At 42.3% G+C, this 16992-nt stretch overlaps 1 protein-coding gene across 3 annotated transcripts in view; it reads left to right on the top strand.

The window, feature by feature from the left end:
- The first annotated feature begins 4560 nt into the window (after nucleotides 1-4560).
- The window catches only part of LOC133621802 (protein tweety homolog 3-like), a 54796-nt gene continuing 42364 nt past the window's right edge, over nucleotides 4561-16992 (top strand). For all 3 annotated transcript variants that reach the window (XM_072916084.1, XM_061984166.1, XM_061984165.1), the window contains exons 1-2: nucleotides 4561-4822; nucleotides 10801-10989. In XM_072916084.1, the coding sequence (XP_072772185.1) occupies nucleotides 10864-10989 (126 nt within the window). In that variant the 5' untranslated portion in view covers nucleotides 4561-4822; nucleotides 10801-10863. The remainder of the gene's footprint in view (nucleotides 4823-10800; nucleotides 10990-16992) is intronic.

Raw genomic sequence — 16992 nt, 5'->3', positions numbered from 1 at the left:
ACTGCAAGTGTTGGTATCTACACAAGAAAATAGTGTTGCAGATACCGTTCGGTCGGATCATCAAACGTTTTTATAAGTTTGCCCTAAAATAAATAAAACACAGGAAAATATAAGCAAACCAAAAAATTATCATAAATATGTGATCAATATATTTGTGTCTTACTTCTTTAACAATATATAACTACAACAATGTTAATGTGACAATATAAACAACATACAAACCCCGTTTCCATATGAGTTGGGAAATTGTGATAGATGTAAATATAAACGGAATGCAATGATTTGCAAATCCTTTTCAAACCATATTCAGTTGAATATGCTACAAAGACAACATATTTGATGTTCAAACTCATAAACCTTTTTTTTTTTTTTGCAAATAATAATTAACTTAGAATTTCATGGCCAAAGTAGTTGGGAAAGGGCATGTTCACCACTGTGTTACATGGCCTTTCCTTTTAACAACACTCAGTAAACGTTTGGGAACTGTGGAGACACATTTTTGAAGCTTCTCAGGTGGAATTCTTTCCCATTCTTGCTTGATGTACAGCTTAAGTTGTTCAACAGTCCGGGGGTCTCCGTTGTGCTATTTTAGGCTTCATAATGCGCCACACATTTTCAATGGGAGACAGGTCTGGACTACAGGCAGGCCAGCCTAGTACCCGCACTCTTTTACTATGAAGCCACGTTGATGTAACACGTGGCTTGGCATTGTCTTGCTGAAATAAGCAGGGGCGTCCATGGTAACGTTGCTTGGATGGCAACATATGTTGCTCCAAAACCTGTATGTACCTTTCAGCATTAATGGCGCCTTCACAGATGTGTAAGTTACCCATGTCTTGGGCACTAATACACCCCCATACCATCACAGATGCTGGCTTTTACACTTTGCGCCTATAACAATCCGGATGGTTCTTTTCCTCTTTGGTCTGAAGGACATGACGTCCACAGTTTCCAAAAACAATTTGAAATGTGGACTCGTCAGACCACAGAACACTTTTCCACTTTGTATCAGTCCATCTTAGATGAGTTCAGGCCCAGCGAAGCCGACGTCGTTTCTGGGTGTTGTCGATAAACGGTTTTCGCCTTGCATAGGAGAGTTTTAACTTGCACTTACAGATGTAGCGACCAACTGTAGTTACTGACAGTGGGTTTCTGAAGTGTTCCTGAGCCCATGTGGTGATATCCTTTACACACTGATGTCGCTTGTTGATGCAGTACAGCCTGAGGGATCGAATTTCATGGGCTTAGCTGCTTACGTGCAGTGATTTCTCCAGATTCTCTGAACCCTTTGATGATATTACGGACCGTAGATGGTGAAATCCCTAAATTACTTGCAATAGCTGGTTGATAAAGGTTTTTCTTAAACGGTTCAACAATTTGCTCACGCATTTGTTGACAAAGTGGTGACCCTCGCCCCATCCTTGTCTGTGAATGACTGAGCATTTCATGGATTCTACTTTTATACCCAATCATGGCACCCACCTGTTCCCAATTTGCCTGTTCACCTGTGGGATGTTCCAAATAAGTGTTTGATGAACATTCCTCAACTTTATCAGTATTTATTGCCACCTTTCCCAACTTCTTTGTCACGTGTTGCTGGCATCAAATTCTAAAGTTAATGATTATTTGCAACAACAAAAAAACGTTTATCAGTTTGAACATCAAATATGTTGTCTTTGCAGCATATTCAACTGAATATGGGTTGAAAATGATTTGTAAATCATTGTATTCCGTTTATATTTACATCTAACCATTGGCGTTGTTAGGCCTATTTTAGGGGGGCTCAAGCCCCCCTAAAATATTCTTAAGCCCCCCTAAATAATTTGGTGTTTTTTTCTCTTTTTTTTTACAAATAAATGCCGACATATTCATTATAAAGTGGCCCAAATATGAGTTTAAATAAATAATCATATAACCTGTTATTATTCACTCATTTTCCCCTCACTTAGGAGCGTAAGGTAGAGAGCCCCTTTAGTGCGTCGGTATCCAATCCATTCCACTTGTTCATATAGAAAATGCCCACATCACTCAAATTCCAGTCTGCATTTTCTCTGCGACCTTGCTTGCGGTCCTGCAGGTGTATGAAGCACATTACCTTCCTTTACAATGAGTGAAGCTGCACAAAACCTTGTGTGTGCAATTGTAAATAATTTATTTTTTAAGTTTTGTGTTTCTTGTAGAATCTACAGGTAAAAGCCAGTAAATTAGAATATTTTGAAAAACTTGATTTATTTCAGTAATTGCATTCAAAAGGTGTAACTTGTACATTATATTTATTCATTGCACACAGACTGATGCATTCAAATGTTTATTTCATTTAATTTTGATGATTTGAAGTGGCAACAAAGGAAAATCCAAAATTCCGTGTGTCACAAAATTAGAATATTGTGTAAGGGTTAAATTTTGAAGACACCTGGTGCCACAAACTAATCAGCTGATTAACTCAAAACACCTGCAAAAGGCTTTAAATGGTCTCTCAGTCCAGTTCTGAAGCCTACACAAACATGGGGAAGACTTCAGATTTGACAGCTGTCCAAAAGGCAACCATCGACACATTGCACAAGGAGGGAAAGACACAAAAGGTTATTGCTGAAGAGGCTGGCTGTTCTCAGAGCTATGTGTCCAAACACATTAATGGAGAGGCAAAGGGAAGGAAAAACTGTGGTCAGAAAAAGTGTACAAGCGATAGGGATCACCGCGCCCTGGTCAAGATTGTGAAAAAAAAACCATTCAAAAATGTGGGGGAGATTCAGAAAGAGTGGACAGCTGCTGGAGTCAGTGCTTCAAGATCCACCACCAAGAGACGCTTGAAAGACATGGGTTTCAACTGCCGCATACCTCGTGTCAAGCCACTGTTGACCAAGAAACAGCGCGAAAAGCGTCTCACCTGGGCTAAGGAAAAAAAGAGCTGGACTGCTGCTGAGTGGTCCAAAGTCATGTTTTCTGACGAAAGCAAATTTTGCATTTCCTTTGGAAATCGAGGTCCCAGAGTCTGGAGGAAGACAGGAGAGGCACAGGATCCACGTTGCCTGAAGTCTAGTGTAAAGTTTCCACCATCAGTGATGGTTTGGGGTGCCATGTCATCTGCTGGTGTCGGTCCACTCTGTTTCCTGAGATCCAGGGTCAACGCAGCCGTCTACCAGCAAGTTTTAGAGCACTTCATGCTTCCTGCTGCTGACCTGCTCTATGGAGATGGAGATTTCAAGTTCCAACAGGACTTGGCGCCTGCACACAGCGCAAAATCTACCCGTGCCTGGTTTACGGACCATGGAATTTCTGTTCTAAATTGGCCCGCCAACTCCCCTGACCTTAGCCCCATAGAAAATCTGTGGGGTATTGTGAAAAGGAAGATGCAGAATGCCAGACCCAAAAACGCAGAAGAGTTGAAGGCCACTATCAGAGCAACCTGGGCTCTCATAACACCTGAGCAGTGCCAGAAACTCATCGACTCCATGCCACGCCGCATTAACGCAGTAATTGAGGCAAAAGGAGCTCCAACCAAGTATTGAGTATTGTACATGCTCATATTTTTCATTTTCATACTTTTCAGTTGGCCAACATTTCTAAAAATCCCTTTTTTGTATTAGCCTTAAGTAATATTCTAATTTTGTGACACACGGAATTTTGGATTTTCATTTGTTGCCACTTCAAATCATCAAAATTAAATGAAATAAACATTTGAATGCATCAGTCTGTGTGCAATGAATAAATATAATGTACAAGTTACACCTTTTGAATGCAATTACTGAAATAAATCAAGTTTTTCAAAATATTCTAATTTACTGGCTTTTACCTGTATATAAAGTAATATACATTAGCCTATTGTTAAAATAATGAAAACATCATTAAATATATTTGTTTTATTGTATTGTTACATTAATAGCTGTTTTATTATTATAGGATGGCTTGTTAAACATTTCATAGGATTTTCAGAGGGAGGAAAAACCAAGACATTTAATATAAAATGTAAAATGAATAAATACATATAAAGAAAAAGAAAAAAAATGGTTAAAAGCCATCGCATTTAAAAAAAATAATAATAATAACAATGAATAATTTCTAAGTCTTTGTTAGCCGTTTGTGAACTTTTGTGCTCGTGCGTAACATTCGCTTGCATCCTGTGCATCTCCTGGGGGCAAAGCCCCCCCCTGTCCTTAAAAGCTAGTGACGCCCCTGCATCTAACACAATTTCCCAACTCATATGGAAACGGGGTTTGTGTATTTTAACATAATTTCTTACATTTAGCAAGTTTCTTACTTTTTATTCTAATTTCATTACTTGGTGCAATCTTAGTAGTACGCTAACTGTATCCCCTGTGAGCAATTTCCACCAAAATGTTGCAAAAATAATTTGTTCATATTTTAAATTTTTTTTTTTGCACCCGAGCATATATTTAATGTTTGTTATATATTTACAATGTTACAATATAAACAAAACAACATAATAAAAAAAAAAAATTGTGGGGGAGGGAAAAAACGAAAATGTCGATATCACCAAGTATCGCTTCTACACTGATACCACCCTGAGGTGTCGATGTTGGTATCGCGCGCACAGACACAAACACGCACGCAGGCTTTGAAGCAGTGTGTCTGCTGTCCTTGGACGACGAACAAGGCTGGACGGCGGCGTCGTTTCACGGTGAAAGACGCGAGCATCCACGACGGCTCTTTCCTCAACCCTTCCCCGGACGTTTAGGCGGAGGCAGCCGGGCTGAAATGTGAGCGGCGGACCGCCGGTGAGAGCCTCGCGGATGGATGAGACCGCAGCGCCGCGTTGATGCGGCAGCGACCCTTAAACACACCGCAGGACATCAGCCGCTAGGTAGGTTGGACTTTGGATGCTTCGGCACTTTAGGGTTGCGTTTTTTTTTGTTATTTGTGGATCTTTTCTTCTACCGCCTCGTCTTGGTTGCCGTGGCGACTCGGCCAGACTGCGGTACTCGTCACGGACAAAGCGGGATGAGGCTAGCGAGCTAATGAGGCTAATCCCGGGCTAGTAACAATGAATGTGAGGTAAACAACATGCTAGTGTGGTGACCTACTTGTGTGTGTGTGTGTGTGTGTGTGTGTGTGTGTGTGTGTGTGTGAGACAATGCGGTTAAAAACAAAGGCTTTGTTGCTGCCTCTTTTTTTTTTTTTTTTTTTTTTTTTTTTTTTTTTTTTTTTCACAATTCAAGTTCAGTGTTGTCTGCACACACAATCATGTCTTTGTGTTTATCCTCCATTCCTTCATCGTCATCCTCACCCTGGTGAAAGTTATTCCCTAAAGAGATCAACTCTTAACAACGCAATCAATGCAAAAGTCAAGTGGCGTTCATGCAGCACGGTCGGGTGACGATACACCATCCATCCATCTCAGAGCCGGCCCAAGGTATAAGCATACTAAGCGCTTGCTTAGGGCCCCGCGGCCACCAGGGGGCCCCCAAAAGCAATTAACAAAAAATTATTTTTTGCATGTACGAGTCTGACTGATGATTTCTAAATGATCAAAGATATATTATTGTACAAAAACACAATTTTAGGTCAACATTTTTGCACATTGCTGTTTCAGGTTTTTGTTACCAAAAATAATAAAGTGAATCAGAATCAGCTTTATTGTCCAGTTATGTTTAACACACATGGGCGAGTGAGGGAAGAGTGGATCGTGAGATCGACAGGCGGATCGGTGCGGCGTCTTCAGTAATGCGGACGCTGTATCGATCCGTTGTGGTGAAGAAGGAGCTGAGCCGGAAGGCAAAGCTCTCAATTTACCGGTCGATCTACGTTCCCATCCTCACCTATGGTCATGAGCTTTGGGTTATGACCGAAAGGACAAGATCACGGGTACAAGCGGCCGAAATGAGTTTCCTCCGCCGGGTGGCGGGGCTCTCCCTTAGAGATAGGGTGAGAAGCTCTGTCATCCGGGGGGAGCTCAAAGTAAAGCCGCTGCTCCTCCGCATCGAGAGGAGCCAGATGAGGTGGTTCGGGCATCTGGTCAGGATGCCACCCGAGCGCCTCCCTAAGGAGGTGTTTAGGGCATGTCCGACCGGTAGGAGGCCACGAGGAAGACCCAGGACACGTTGGGAAGACTATGTCTCCCGGCTGGCCTGGGAACGCCTCGGGATCCCCCGGGAGGAGCTGGACGAAGTGGCTGGGGAGAGGGAAGTCTGGGCTTCCCTGCTTAGGCTGCTGCCCCCGCGACCCGACCTCGGATAAGCGGAAGAAGATGGATGGATGGATGGATGGATGGAATTTAACTTCAGTAGACTGCGCTCTCTTTGTACAAAGTAAACATTAAATATGAACAATTAACTAAAAATATAAACTAGTAATTAAAGACTAATATGTACAAGACTGATGAGACAAGATGACACTTTTACTGTAAATACAAAGCTTTATCACTCTTGTAGCTGAATGTTTTCTACATTTTAAGATTAGGAACCATATGTGGCACTCTGGACATCATTCGTTCATTCATTGGTATTATTTATGTTCTTAACTGGGCCACCCCCATATCTTTATAAATGACATGTCATTTGTAAAGACATGCCAGGCTGACAATAGGATAATGTAAACAACACTGCCAGAGCCGCAATGAGTTTATATATTATTTATATATTATTGGCAGAAATAGAGGGCCCCAAAATCAAATTTTGCTTAGGGCCCCATGGAGACTTGGGCCGGAACTGATCCATCTTATTCCGCTTATCCGAGGTGTGGGTCGCGGGGGCAGCAGCCTAAGCAGGCAAGGCAAGGCAACTTTATTTATGTTACTCCCTCCGAGGTCTTAATCAAGGCTCAAGAGTTGGACAATATCGGCAAAAAAAGCCATTATCGGACATCTCTAATGCTTTTGAACCTGTAAAGCACTTTGCTCCAATTTTAAAAATGGTTGTAAACGTGCTATATAAATTGTAGCTGCTGACAGAAGCACATTGTATATATGTTATATAATTTCATAGTTGGTTAGAGTAAATACATACAATGTATAAATATAAGTTCATATTTACATTTAATGTGATTGAAAATGTATGCTTGCTGTTCTATCCGCCATGTTTGTTTGTATCGGCATCACTATGTGACGTCACAGGAAAATGGACGGGTGTTTATAACGATGGTTAAAATCAGACACTTTGAAGCTTTTTTTTAGGGATATTGCGTGATGGGTAAAATTTTGAAAAAAACTTCGAAAAATAAAATAAGCCACTGGGAACTGATTTTTAATGGTTTTAACCCTTCTGAAATTGTGATAATGTTCCCCTTTAAAAACCTTAAAAATGCTTGGATTTTAATGTTGTGTTTTCAAGGTTTGGAGCTTTTTCAAAAATGTATGAAAAATGGAAAAAGATGAGGGGGAAAAATTTTTTGTTTTTGTTTTAGTATGTTTTCTGTAGGAGCACAAACATGACACAAACCTCCCTAATTGTTATAAATCACACTGTTTATATTAAACATGCTTCGCTGATTCGAGTATTTGGCGAGCGCCGTTTTGTCCTACTAATTTTGGCGGTCCTTGAACTCACCTTAGTTTGTTTACATATATAACTTTCTCCGACTTCCTAGGGCGTGTTTTATCCCTTTTCTGTCTCATTTTGTCCACCAAACTTTTAACTTTGTGCATGAATGCACAAAGGTGAGTTTTGTCGATGTTATTGACTTGTGTGGAGTGTTAATCAGACATATTTGGTCACTGCATGACTGCAAGCTAATCGATGCTAACATGCTATTTAGGCTAGCGATATGTACATATTGCATCATTATGCCTCATTTGTAGCTACATTTGAGGTCATTTAGTTTACTTTAAGTCCTCTTAATTCAATGTATATCTCATGACACACTATCTGTATGTAATATGGCTTTTAATTTTTTGCGGCTCCAGTATTTTTGGTCCAATATGGCTCTTTCAACATTTTGGGTTGCCGACCCCTGCCCTAGACAAATCCGCAATATATCGAGGATATTCGATATATCGCCCAGCCCTATTATATATATATATATATATATATATATATATATATATATATATATATATATACATGAATATATATGTGTGTATATATATATATATATATATATATATATATATATATATATATATATATATATATATATATATATATATATGTATATATATGTATATATATATATGTATATATATGTATATATATATATGTATATATATGTATATATATATATGTATATATATGTATATATATATATGTATATATATGTATATATATATATATATATATATGTATATGTATATGTATATGTATATGTATATATATATATATATATATATATATATATATATATATCAGTGACGTGAGGTTGATGGCTGGTGAGGCACTGACTTCATCACAGTCAGATTTACAAACATGTGAACCCTAAAGATTATCTTATTCATGGATGGCAGCAGTTAACGGGTTATGTTTAAAAGCTCATACCAGCATTCTTCCCTGCTTGGCACTCAGCATCAAGGCTTGGAATTGGGGGTTAAATCACCAAAAATGATTCCCAGGCGCGGCGCTGCTGCTGCCCACTGCTCCCCTCACCTCCCAGGGGGTGATCAAGGGGATGGGTCAAATGCAGAGGACACATTTCATTACACCTAGTGTGTGTGTGACAATCATTGCTACTTTAACTTAACTTTAACTTTACACATACAAACTGTAGCACACAAAAAAAGCACATTTAATGAAAAAAAAGTTATTATGGTCTTACCTTTACTTAGAAATTAAGTCCACGCGCCGCAACTAAAGCCCTCACTTCAACTTTCCACGTGCAAGATTGAATCTATTTAAAAAAAGTGTAACCGAGGGTTTATAAATGTCGCCTATACTGTATGAAACTACAAAATAACAAACACGGAGGCTCCAGTTTACACGAGGACCACTTTATTTACCTTCTTTCAAAAACCTCCACAACGTGACATCACTTCCGCTCTTAGCGCCTTCAAAATAAGAGCTCAAGGCATATACTGTATAACAGCGCATAACAGGAACTTAACATCACAAAGAGGAAAGCCCATGAAAATAGGTTACAAAAGTTATTTAATAAGAAGCCAAAAAGTGCAAAAACAATAATGTTCGTGTTGGAGGAGTTGTGAATTAGGTACACCTGCAGTCTGCAGGTGTATCTAATGTTGTGTCCCTGCAGTCATTCACAACTCCTCCAACACCAACATTATTGTTTTTGCACTTTTTGGCTTCTTATGAAATAATTTTTTAAAATAGACTCAATCTTGCACGTGGAAAGTTTAAGTGTGGGCTTTAGTTGATACAACAATTCTACGGCGGGGGTGCAGGAGGCGAGCCTCAGCCAGTGCGTCTTTTGCAGCCGTTTTATGATCGCTCAGCACAAGAAATACTTTACACACATACAGTTGTTGACAAAATACACTGTACATTATATACCTCAGCTAACTAAACTATGGAAATGTATAATATGATTCATATAGCAATACAGTCTCACTGCACAGCAGGCCAGCAGTTAGCCGAGTCATTGCGCAATCCATGTTGTGGCACTGAGTGACGTGCCTCAACTGGCTGCTGATCACCGCACCGTCTCTTCTCAGTATTTGAACGGCAAATGTGAAAATTCAGCGATTTTGAATAAAAATAATCTAAAACTGGTGAAGTTAAATGGAAAATAACTTTATAGTATAATCACTGGATACATATAACAATTTAATTATTATTTTTTCTTTTTACATTTTTTTTCTTTCCATGATGGCAGGTGAGGCGGGGCCTCACCTGCCTCTAGTGACTGCACGTCACTGAGATATATATATATATATATATATATATATATATATATATATATATATATATATATATATATATATATATATATATATATATAATACACGCACATTTTTTTTTTTTTTAGCTCAAAGCGGCCCCAAGTCAAAAGGTTTGGACACCCCTTTTTTAAAGTTTTATAATCATTAGACCAGAACTTCTTAAATAGTGGGGCGGGCATAATAAAAGAGGCTTTGCTACACATCTTAAAAAAAAATCTCCGCCAGTCAGCAACAGACGTAGGGGGCTGAACTTGTCATCATTTACTTTTTCTTCGGCGATAATGCTAACCGAGTATAGCTGAGTAAAAAAGTGCTTTTCAATATTGTGTTTTTTGTCAATTTGTTTTGGAACATTCTCAAAGCCTTTTTGTTTTGTTTTGTTTGGTTGTTGCAAGTGGGACTTTTTAAGCGACACACACTGAAGGCAGCGCGTGTCTGTCAGCAGAACGTGACTGCTGGAGAAGCAGAGCGGAGAGTGGAACTGTTGCTTTTTTCATCAAAATTAAACGTGCAGATCCTTAACTTTCGAGGAGTTGTTCGTGGGAGAAACCATTTGATTGTCTGCTACATAAAATTGGTGCCGTGACCCTGATGAGAGTGAGGTTTAGGGGATGTGAGTGTTAGCTGGTGTGGTCGGGCCATGTGTACGTTGGTAAACATCACTCCCTGACAATTTTAAGAGCAGGGTTGGCTACCAGGTTGATTAGCTCGGTAGCAGAACGGCCCCAGACCTATGGACACTACATCAACACACCCAAGACAATGGGCAGATACACACCCCCCACCCCACGCCTTCACCACCGCTTGATTCTCCTTCGGGGTGATGGACGGCTGGCAGCGCTTTATAGCAGCAGTCGACCTCCAGGGCCCCAACGGGTTAGACTAGCATGATGATGCAAGCACACTAATGTGGGGCCTCTTACACTTCGTATACACCAACAGGAAGTGGATTATGCACCCAAAGTGTTATTTTCTACCTTTTTAAACCCACAAAAATTGTGTTTTTTTTGGTCCAGTGTTTGTGCGAGGAATCCGGTTTTCGTGAGGAACAAAATAGCCGCCCTCTACCGGCTTTAAGAATGGCGGCCGTGGTCAACTACTCGCCGCCCTGGTGGGTCAACCTGCTCCACCGCTTGCCTCATTTCAACCTGGACTTCCAGATGGTCAGCAGCGACTTCCGGCCCGAAGACCCCGAGTATCAGAAGGTGAGATCTTCATCTTCATCACGCGGCGTCACCTCGTCATCTGTGTGATTTCATAGTGGAGCAGCCATGCGGTGACACAGGCTGACTTGTGGTTTCCCCTCCGGGCATGAATCAATGTGTGTGTGTGTGTGTGTGTGTGTGTGTGTGTGTGTGTGTGTGTGTGTGTGTGTGTGTGTGTGTGTGTGTGTGTGTGTGTGTGTGTGTCCTTGATGCGCTGCTTCATTGTTATTGATGTATGAGTGCGGTCATCTTTTGTGTTTCATTGATCGCTTGGTGTCCAGCCCCTAAGGTTGTGTTAGTTAATCTGACAAGTAAATACAGCCCTCATATTTCAGCAGTCGTATTTTCACGGGACATTGCTATAGAAAGTCAACTTACTTGAGAGTAGTCAGTGTACAGCTTGCGTAGCAGTATAGATGTAGTGTGCACTGACAATGACTAACTCAAGTTAGTACACCTCAGTGTCAATATTCTCTTCGATGAACCGCAGCACTCGTGCAGCCTCGGACCGCAACACTACCACTACCTCACATACGTCGCAAAAAGACAAAACGCAATCATCGCGCTGCTCGATTGTTTTGACAGATATTTAGATAACAATGTTTGTGTGTTACGAGCTTTACACTGACTACTCACCCCTTGCTCCTGATGGCTGCTGGTTAGCGCCTTGCATGGCAGCTCCCGCCATCAGTGTGTGAATGTGTGTGTGAATGGGTGAATGTGGAAATAGTGTCAAAGCGCTTTGAGTACCTTGAAGGTAGAAAAGCGCTATACAAGTATAACCCGTTTATCATTTATTTATTTACTCTTAAGTACATCAGACTTCCTGTGACAAGGTGCTCTGTGCGCTTCCTAAAATGTGAAGTATGACATCAACACAGTCCCAACAACTATGCAACACGCACAGAGAAATAGAGAAACACAACACTAGCGCAAACTAGATTCGGGGCGCGTCCATGCTAGAGTCAGGGTGTGTCCAGACTAGAGTCAGGGTGTGTCCAGACTAGAGTCAGGGTGTGTCCAAACTAAGAGTCGGGGCGGGTCCAAACTAAGAGTCGGGGCGTGTCCAAACTAAGAGTCGGGGCGTGTCCAAACTAAGAGTCGGGGCGTGTCCAAACTAAGAGTCGGGGCGTGTCCAAACTAAGAGTCGGGACGTGTGTAAACTAAGAGTCGGCACGTGTCCAAACTAAGAGTCGGCGCGTGTCCAAACTAAGAGTCGGGGCGGGTCCAAACTTAGAGTCGGAGCGGGCTCAAACTGGAGTCAGGGCTTGTCCAAACTAAGAGTCGGGGCTTGTCCAAACTAAGAGTCGGGCCGTGTCCAAATTTAGAGTCGGGGCGTGTCCAAACTAAGAGTCGGGGCGTGTCCAAACTAAGAGTCGGGGTGTGTCCAGACTAGAGTCGGGGTGTGTCCAAACTAAGAGTCGGGGCGGGTCCAAACTTAGAGTCGGGGCGGGCCCAAACTGGAGTCAGGGCTTGTCCAAACTAAGAGTCGGGGCGTGTCCAAACTAAGAGTCGGGGCGTGTCCAAACTAAGAGTCGGGGCGTGTCCAAAATAAGAGTCGGGGCGTGTCCAACCTAAGAGTCGGGGTGTGTCCAAACTTAGAGTCGGGGCGGGCCCAAACTTAGAGTCGGGGCGGGCCCAAACTGGAGTCAGGGCTTGTCCAAACTGGAGTCAGGGCTTGTCCAAACTAAGAGTCGGGGTGTGTCCAAACTAAGAGTCGGGGTGTGTCCAAACTAAGAGTCGGGGCGTGTCCAGACTAGAGTCGGGGCGTGTCCAGACTAGAGTCGGGGCGGGTCCAAACTTAGAGTCGGGTCTGGCCCAAACTTAGAGTCGGGTCTGGCCCAAACTTAGAGTCGGGTCTGGCCCAAACTTAGAGTCGGGTCTGGCCCAAACTTAGAGTCGGGGCGGGCCCAAACTAAGAGTAGGGGCGTGTCCAAATTTAGAGTCGGGGCGTGTCTGAACTAAGAGTCGGGGCGTGTCTGAACTAAGAGTCGGGGTGTGTCCAAAATAAGAGTCGGAGTGTGTCCAGAATAGAGTCGGGGCGTCTCCAAACTAAGAGTCGGGGCGTGTCCAAACTAAGAGTCGGGCGGGTCCAAACTTAGAGTCGGGGCGGGTCCAAACTTAGAGTCGGGACGGGTCCAAACTAAGAGTCGGGCGGGTCCAAACTTAGAGTCAGGGCGGGTCCAAACTAAGAGTCGGGGCGGGTCCAAACTTAGAGTCGGGGAGGGTCCAAACTAGGAATTGAAGCACGCGCAGACTAGAGTCAGTGGGGCCAGGCGCGAACTAGAGTCGGGGCGTGGCCAAACTTAGAGTCGGGGCGGGTCCAAACTGGAGTCGGGGTGGTCGGGCCCAGACTAAAGCCAGGGCAGGTCCAAACTAGAGTCGGGGCGGGTCCAAACTAGAGTCGGGGTGGGCCCAAATTTAGAGTCGGGGCGGGTCCAAACTAGAGTCGGGGCGGGTCCAAACTAGAGTCGGGGAGGGCGCCCAAACTAGAGTCGGAATTGAAGCGGGTGCAGACTAGAGTCAGCGGAGGCGAGCGCAAACCAAAGTCTGTGCAGGCGGACGCAAACCTGAATCGGTGTGGGCGGTGGCAGACTACAGTTGGCATGGGCAAACAGGTGCAATCTAGAGTTGGCGAGGGCGGGCACAAGCTAGTGTCGGCGTGGGCACAAACTAGTTCGGGCGCTTAAAGACTGTTCTTTAATGCGTGCGGATTTTGTCACTTTTTTGAGGACAGTAACTTGATGAGGTCTTACACTACATGTTCCTTCCTCACACTGTCTCCACACAACTGCAATACAACACAAGCAGTGACAACAAACATTTGAGAAGAACACATAAAATCATCAAGTAAAACTATACACAGATGTGTGTGTGTGTGTGTGTGTGTGTGTGTGTGTGTGTGTGTGTGTGTGTGTGTGTGTGTGTGCGCGTGCGCGCATGAAAGCCTCGGAGACAGACATGGCGAGCCAATCCAAAGACGACTGTGTGTGAAAGAAAGAAAGAGAAGGTTCTTTTCACCACACTCCCCTTCCTCCTCCTTGTGATTCTCACCCATTTTTCCTCCCCCGTCTGGCCAGGATGAATGATTGTGCCCTGATTAACACCCTTGCACTGCCGTCCTCACACGCACACACACACACACACACACGCACACACACACACACACACACACACACACACACACACACACACACACACACACACACACACACACACACACACACACACACGGAAAAGCCCTGAGGGAGGTTGCTGACCTCACCTCGACACACTGAGTGCTAAATATGCACTGACACAGAAATGCTACACAACATACAACAAACCCACTACAACATAGAAACATACATGGTTTATATTGAGGGTACTTAAAATTCCACTGCACGCACACACACACACACATATAAACACACACACACACACACACACACACACACACACACACACACACACACACACACACACACACACTGGGCCTCAGTGAAAGAGTGAATGGCTGACAGGAAGTCACTGTTTAGCCAAAGAAGAAGAAGAACCTCCCATTACTCATCAGCCTCCTCCACTAAGCAGACTTTTTTATCCTCCTCCTCCTCTTTGCCTCCATTATCATCTTTCTCTTTTTTGTGTGTTGTTGACTGTGGGCGCCTTCCCACGCTCGCCTCTTGATCATGCGCGTCCGGGCACAACACCTGAAGTCACCTGGTTCCACTGTGGCCGAGTCCGTCATGTATTGATAATGGCACCGTTCACATTTAAACCGATAAAATACCAAATTTCCGTTCCTCTTCTGTGTGTTAGTAAATATTCATGTTTTTTTATAATAGAATCAAATTTTTATTGCCACATTTAAAAATGACATGATTATGATAACTGCTGTCCAGTTATCACATTTCTGAGTCTCAGTTTCAAGTATCCAAATACAGTTGCAAGTCCAAGACATTATACGGCAGTAGTGTGTAGTTTATGGTGTGTTGGCTAGTCAGTTTTACTATTTTTTGTTGCACCCAAAAAAGTGTTAATACTGTATGTATTGTATGTAGAGATGTCCGATAATATCGGACTGCCCATATTATCGGCCAATAATGCTTTAAAATGTAATAGCGTGCCGGCCTAATCACATAATATCTACGGCTTTTCACACACACAAGTGAATGCAATGCATACTCGGTCAACAGCCATACTGTCAGGCTTGCCCCTGACAGTTTGGTTGTGTTTTAGTTTTTCCTCTGTGTGTAGTATTTCCTGTCAGCGCTCTTGTTTTGGTTCTGTTTCCTGTTTGTCACACTGAGTGCTGTGTCCCCTCAGCTGTGGCTGATTGGCACCTGGTCACACCTGGTGTCAATCAGCCAGCTGCTATTTATACCTGCCCTACCCTCCAGTCACTGCTGGATTATTGTCATTGTCATTGTCATTACTACCTGTCTTAATACTTGTCGTTGTAGCTCTGTCTACTTTTGTTTCACTCTGCTCATGTCCTAGTTCTTTCGTGTCACAGTAAGTGTTTTTGTTTCTTGTCCACAGTTAGCCTCTGTGCTATTTTAGTTCATAGCCAAGTTTGTTTTCTGCCTTGTGCGCGCCTTTTGTTTGTTCCCTTTTGTTTTGTTTTTTTTGCTATAGAATTAAATCATGTTTTCTCGCTCAATGCCTGCCGTCATCTCTGCATCTTGGGGTTCGTCACCAACAAACTCTGACATACAGGTCAAACTGAGGGTGGCCGTATAAACAACTTCATCACTGTTACAAATATGCGCCACACTGTGAACCCACACCGAACAAGAATGACAAACACATTTCGGGAGAACATCTGCACCGTAACACAACATAAACACAACAGAACAAATACCCAGAACCCCTTGCAGCACTAACTCTTCCGGGACGCTACAATATACACCCCCCGCTACAAACCCCGCCCCCACCTCAACCTCCTCATGCTCTCCCAGGGAGAGCATGTTCCAAATTCCAAGCTGCTGTTTTGAGGCATGTTAAAAAAAATTATGCACTTTGTGACTTCAATAATAAATATGGCAGTGCCATGTTGGCATTTTTTTCCATAACTTGAGTTGATTTATTTTGGAAAAAGTAAATAAATTACATTGTTTAATGCATCCAGCTGGGCATCACAACAAAATTAGGCATAATAATGTGTTCATTCCACGACTGTATATATCGGTATCGGTTGATAACGGAATCGGTAATTAAGAGTTGGACAATAAGAAATAATAAAAAAGCCATTATCGGACGTCTCTAATTATATGTACTTATTACGCACCAGTTGTTTCATTGTAACGTGCATCTTAGTTGTAGTTTTCATTAACAAATTTGGAGGTGTTGAAATCGCCATGTAAATTAGCTAATGCTAATCAGTAGCATGTCAATAGCAAAGCCAATGTATATTAGCATCGAAAATGTGAGCATTTGTTGTCCACACTAAGAGAAATGTTTTGAAGGTGGAATGGTCAAAAATGGTTGAAAAATGTGGAGTGTGAAAACTTTCCAGGAAGAGGTGAAAATAGTGCTTTGGAAAAGCAGGAATTCCTGGTTTAATTTTTTGAACTTGTGCAAGGTGAGTGGAGTATGTGGATGGTGGAACATAGGGCTGGGCGATATGGCCTTTTTTTAATATCTCGATATTTTTAGGCCATGTCACGATACACGATATATATCTGGATATTTTGCCTTAGCCTTGAATGAATACTTGATGCATATAATCACAGCAGTATGATGATTCTATGTGTCTACATTAAAACATTCTTCTTCATACTGCATTAATATATGCTACTTTTAAACTTTCATGCAGAGAGGGAAACCACAACTAAGTCAATTTAGCAAAAGTGTATTTATTAAACAGTTATTAAGCCGTGGCACAAACATTCATGTCATTTCAAAACAGAAAGTGCAAGATTGTCAGAGACATTTTAAAACAAGCTATTAGTGCACTTTTTGTACAGAACGCCACTACAATAGTTAAAAACAATAAAGTGCCTTTTTGTGCATGATGTCACA

The sequence above is a fragment of the Nerophis lumbriciformis genome, linkage group LG25 (genome assembly GCF_033978685.3).
Source record: "Nerophis lumbriciformis linkage group LG25, RoL_Nlum_v2.1, whole genome shotgun sequence".
NCBI classification, from domain to species: Eukaryota; Metazoa; Chordata; class Actinopteri; order Syngnathiformes; family Syngnathidae; genus Nerophis; species Nerophis lumbriciformis.
The sequence above is the reverse complement of the archived record's forward strand: the minus strand, read 5'-3'. Positions and strand labels throughout refer to the sequence as shown.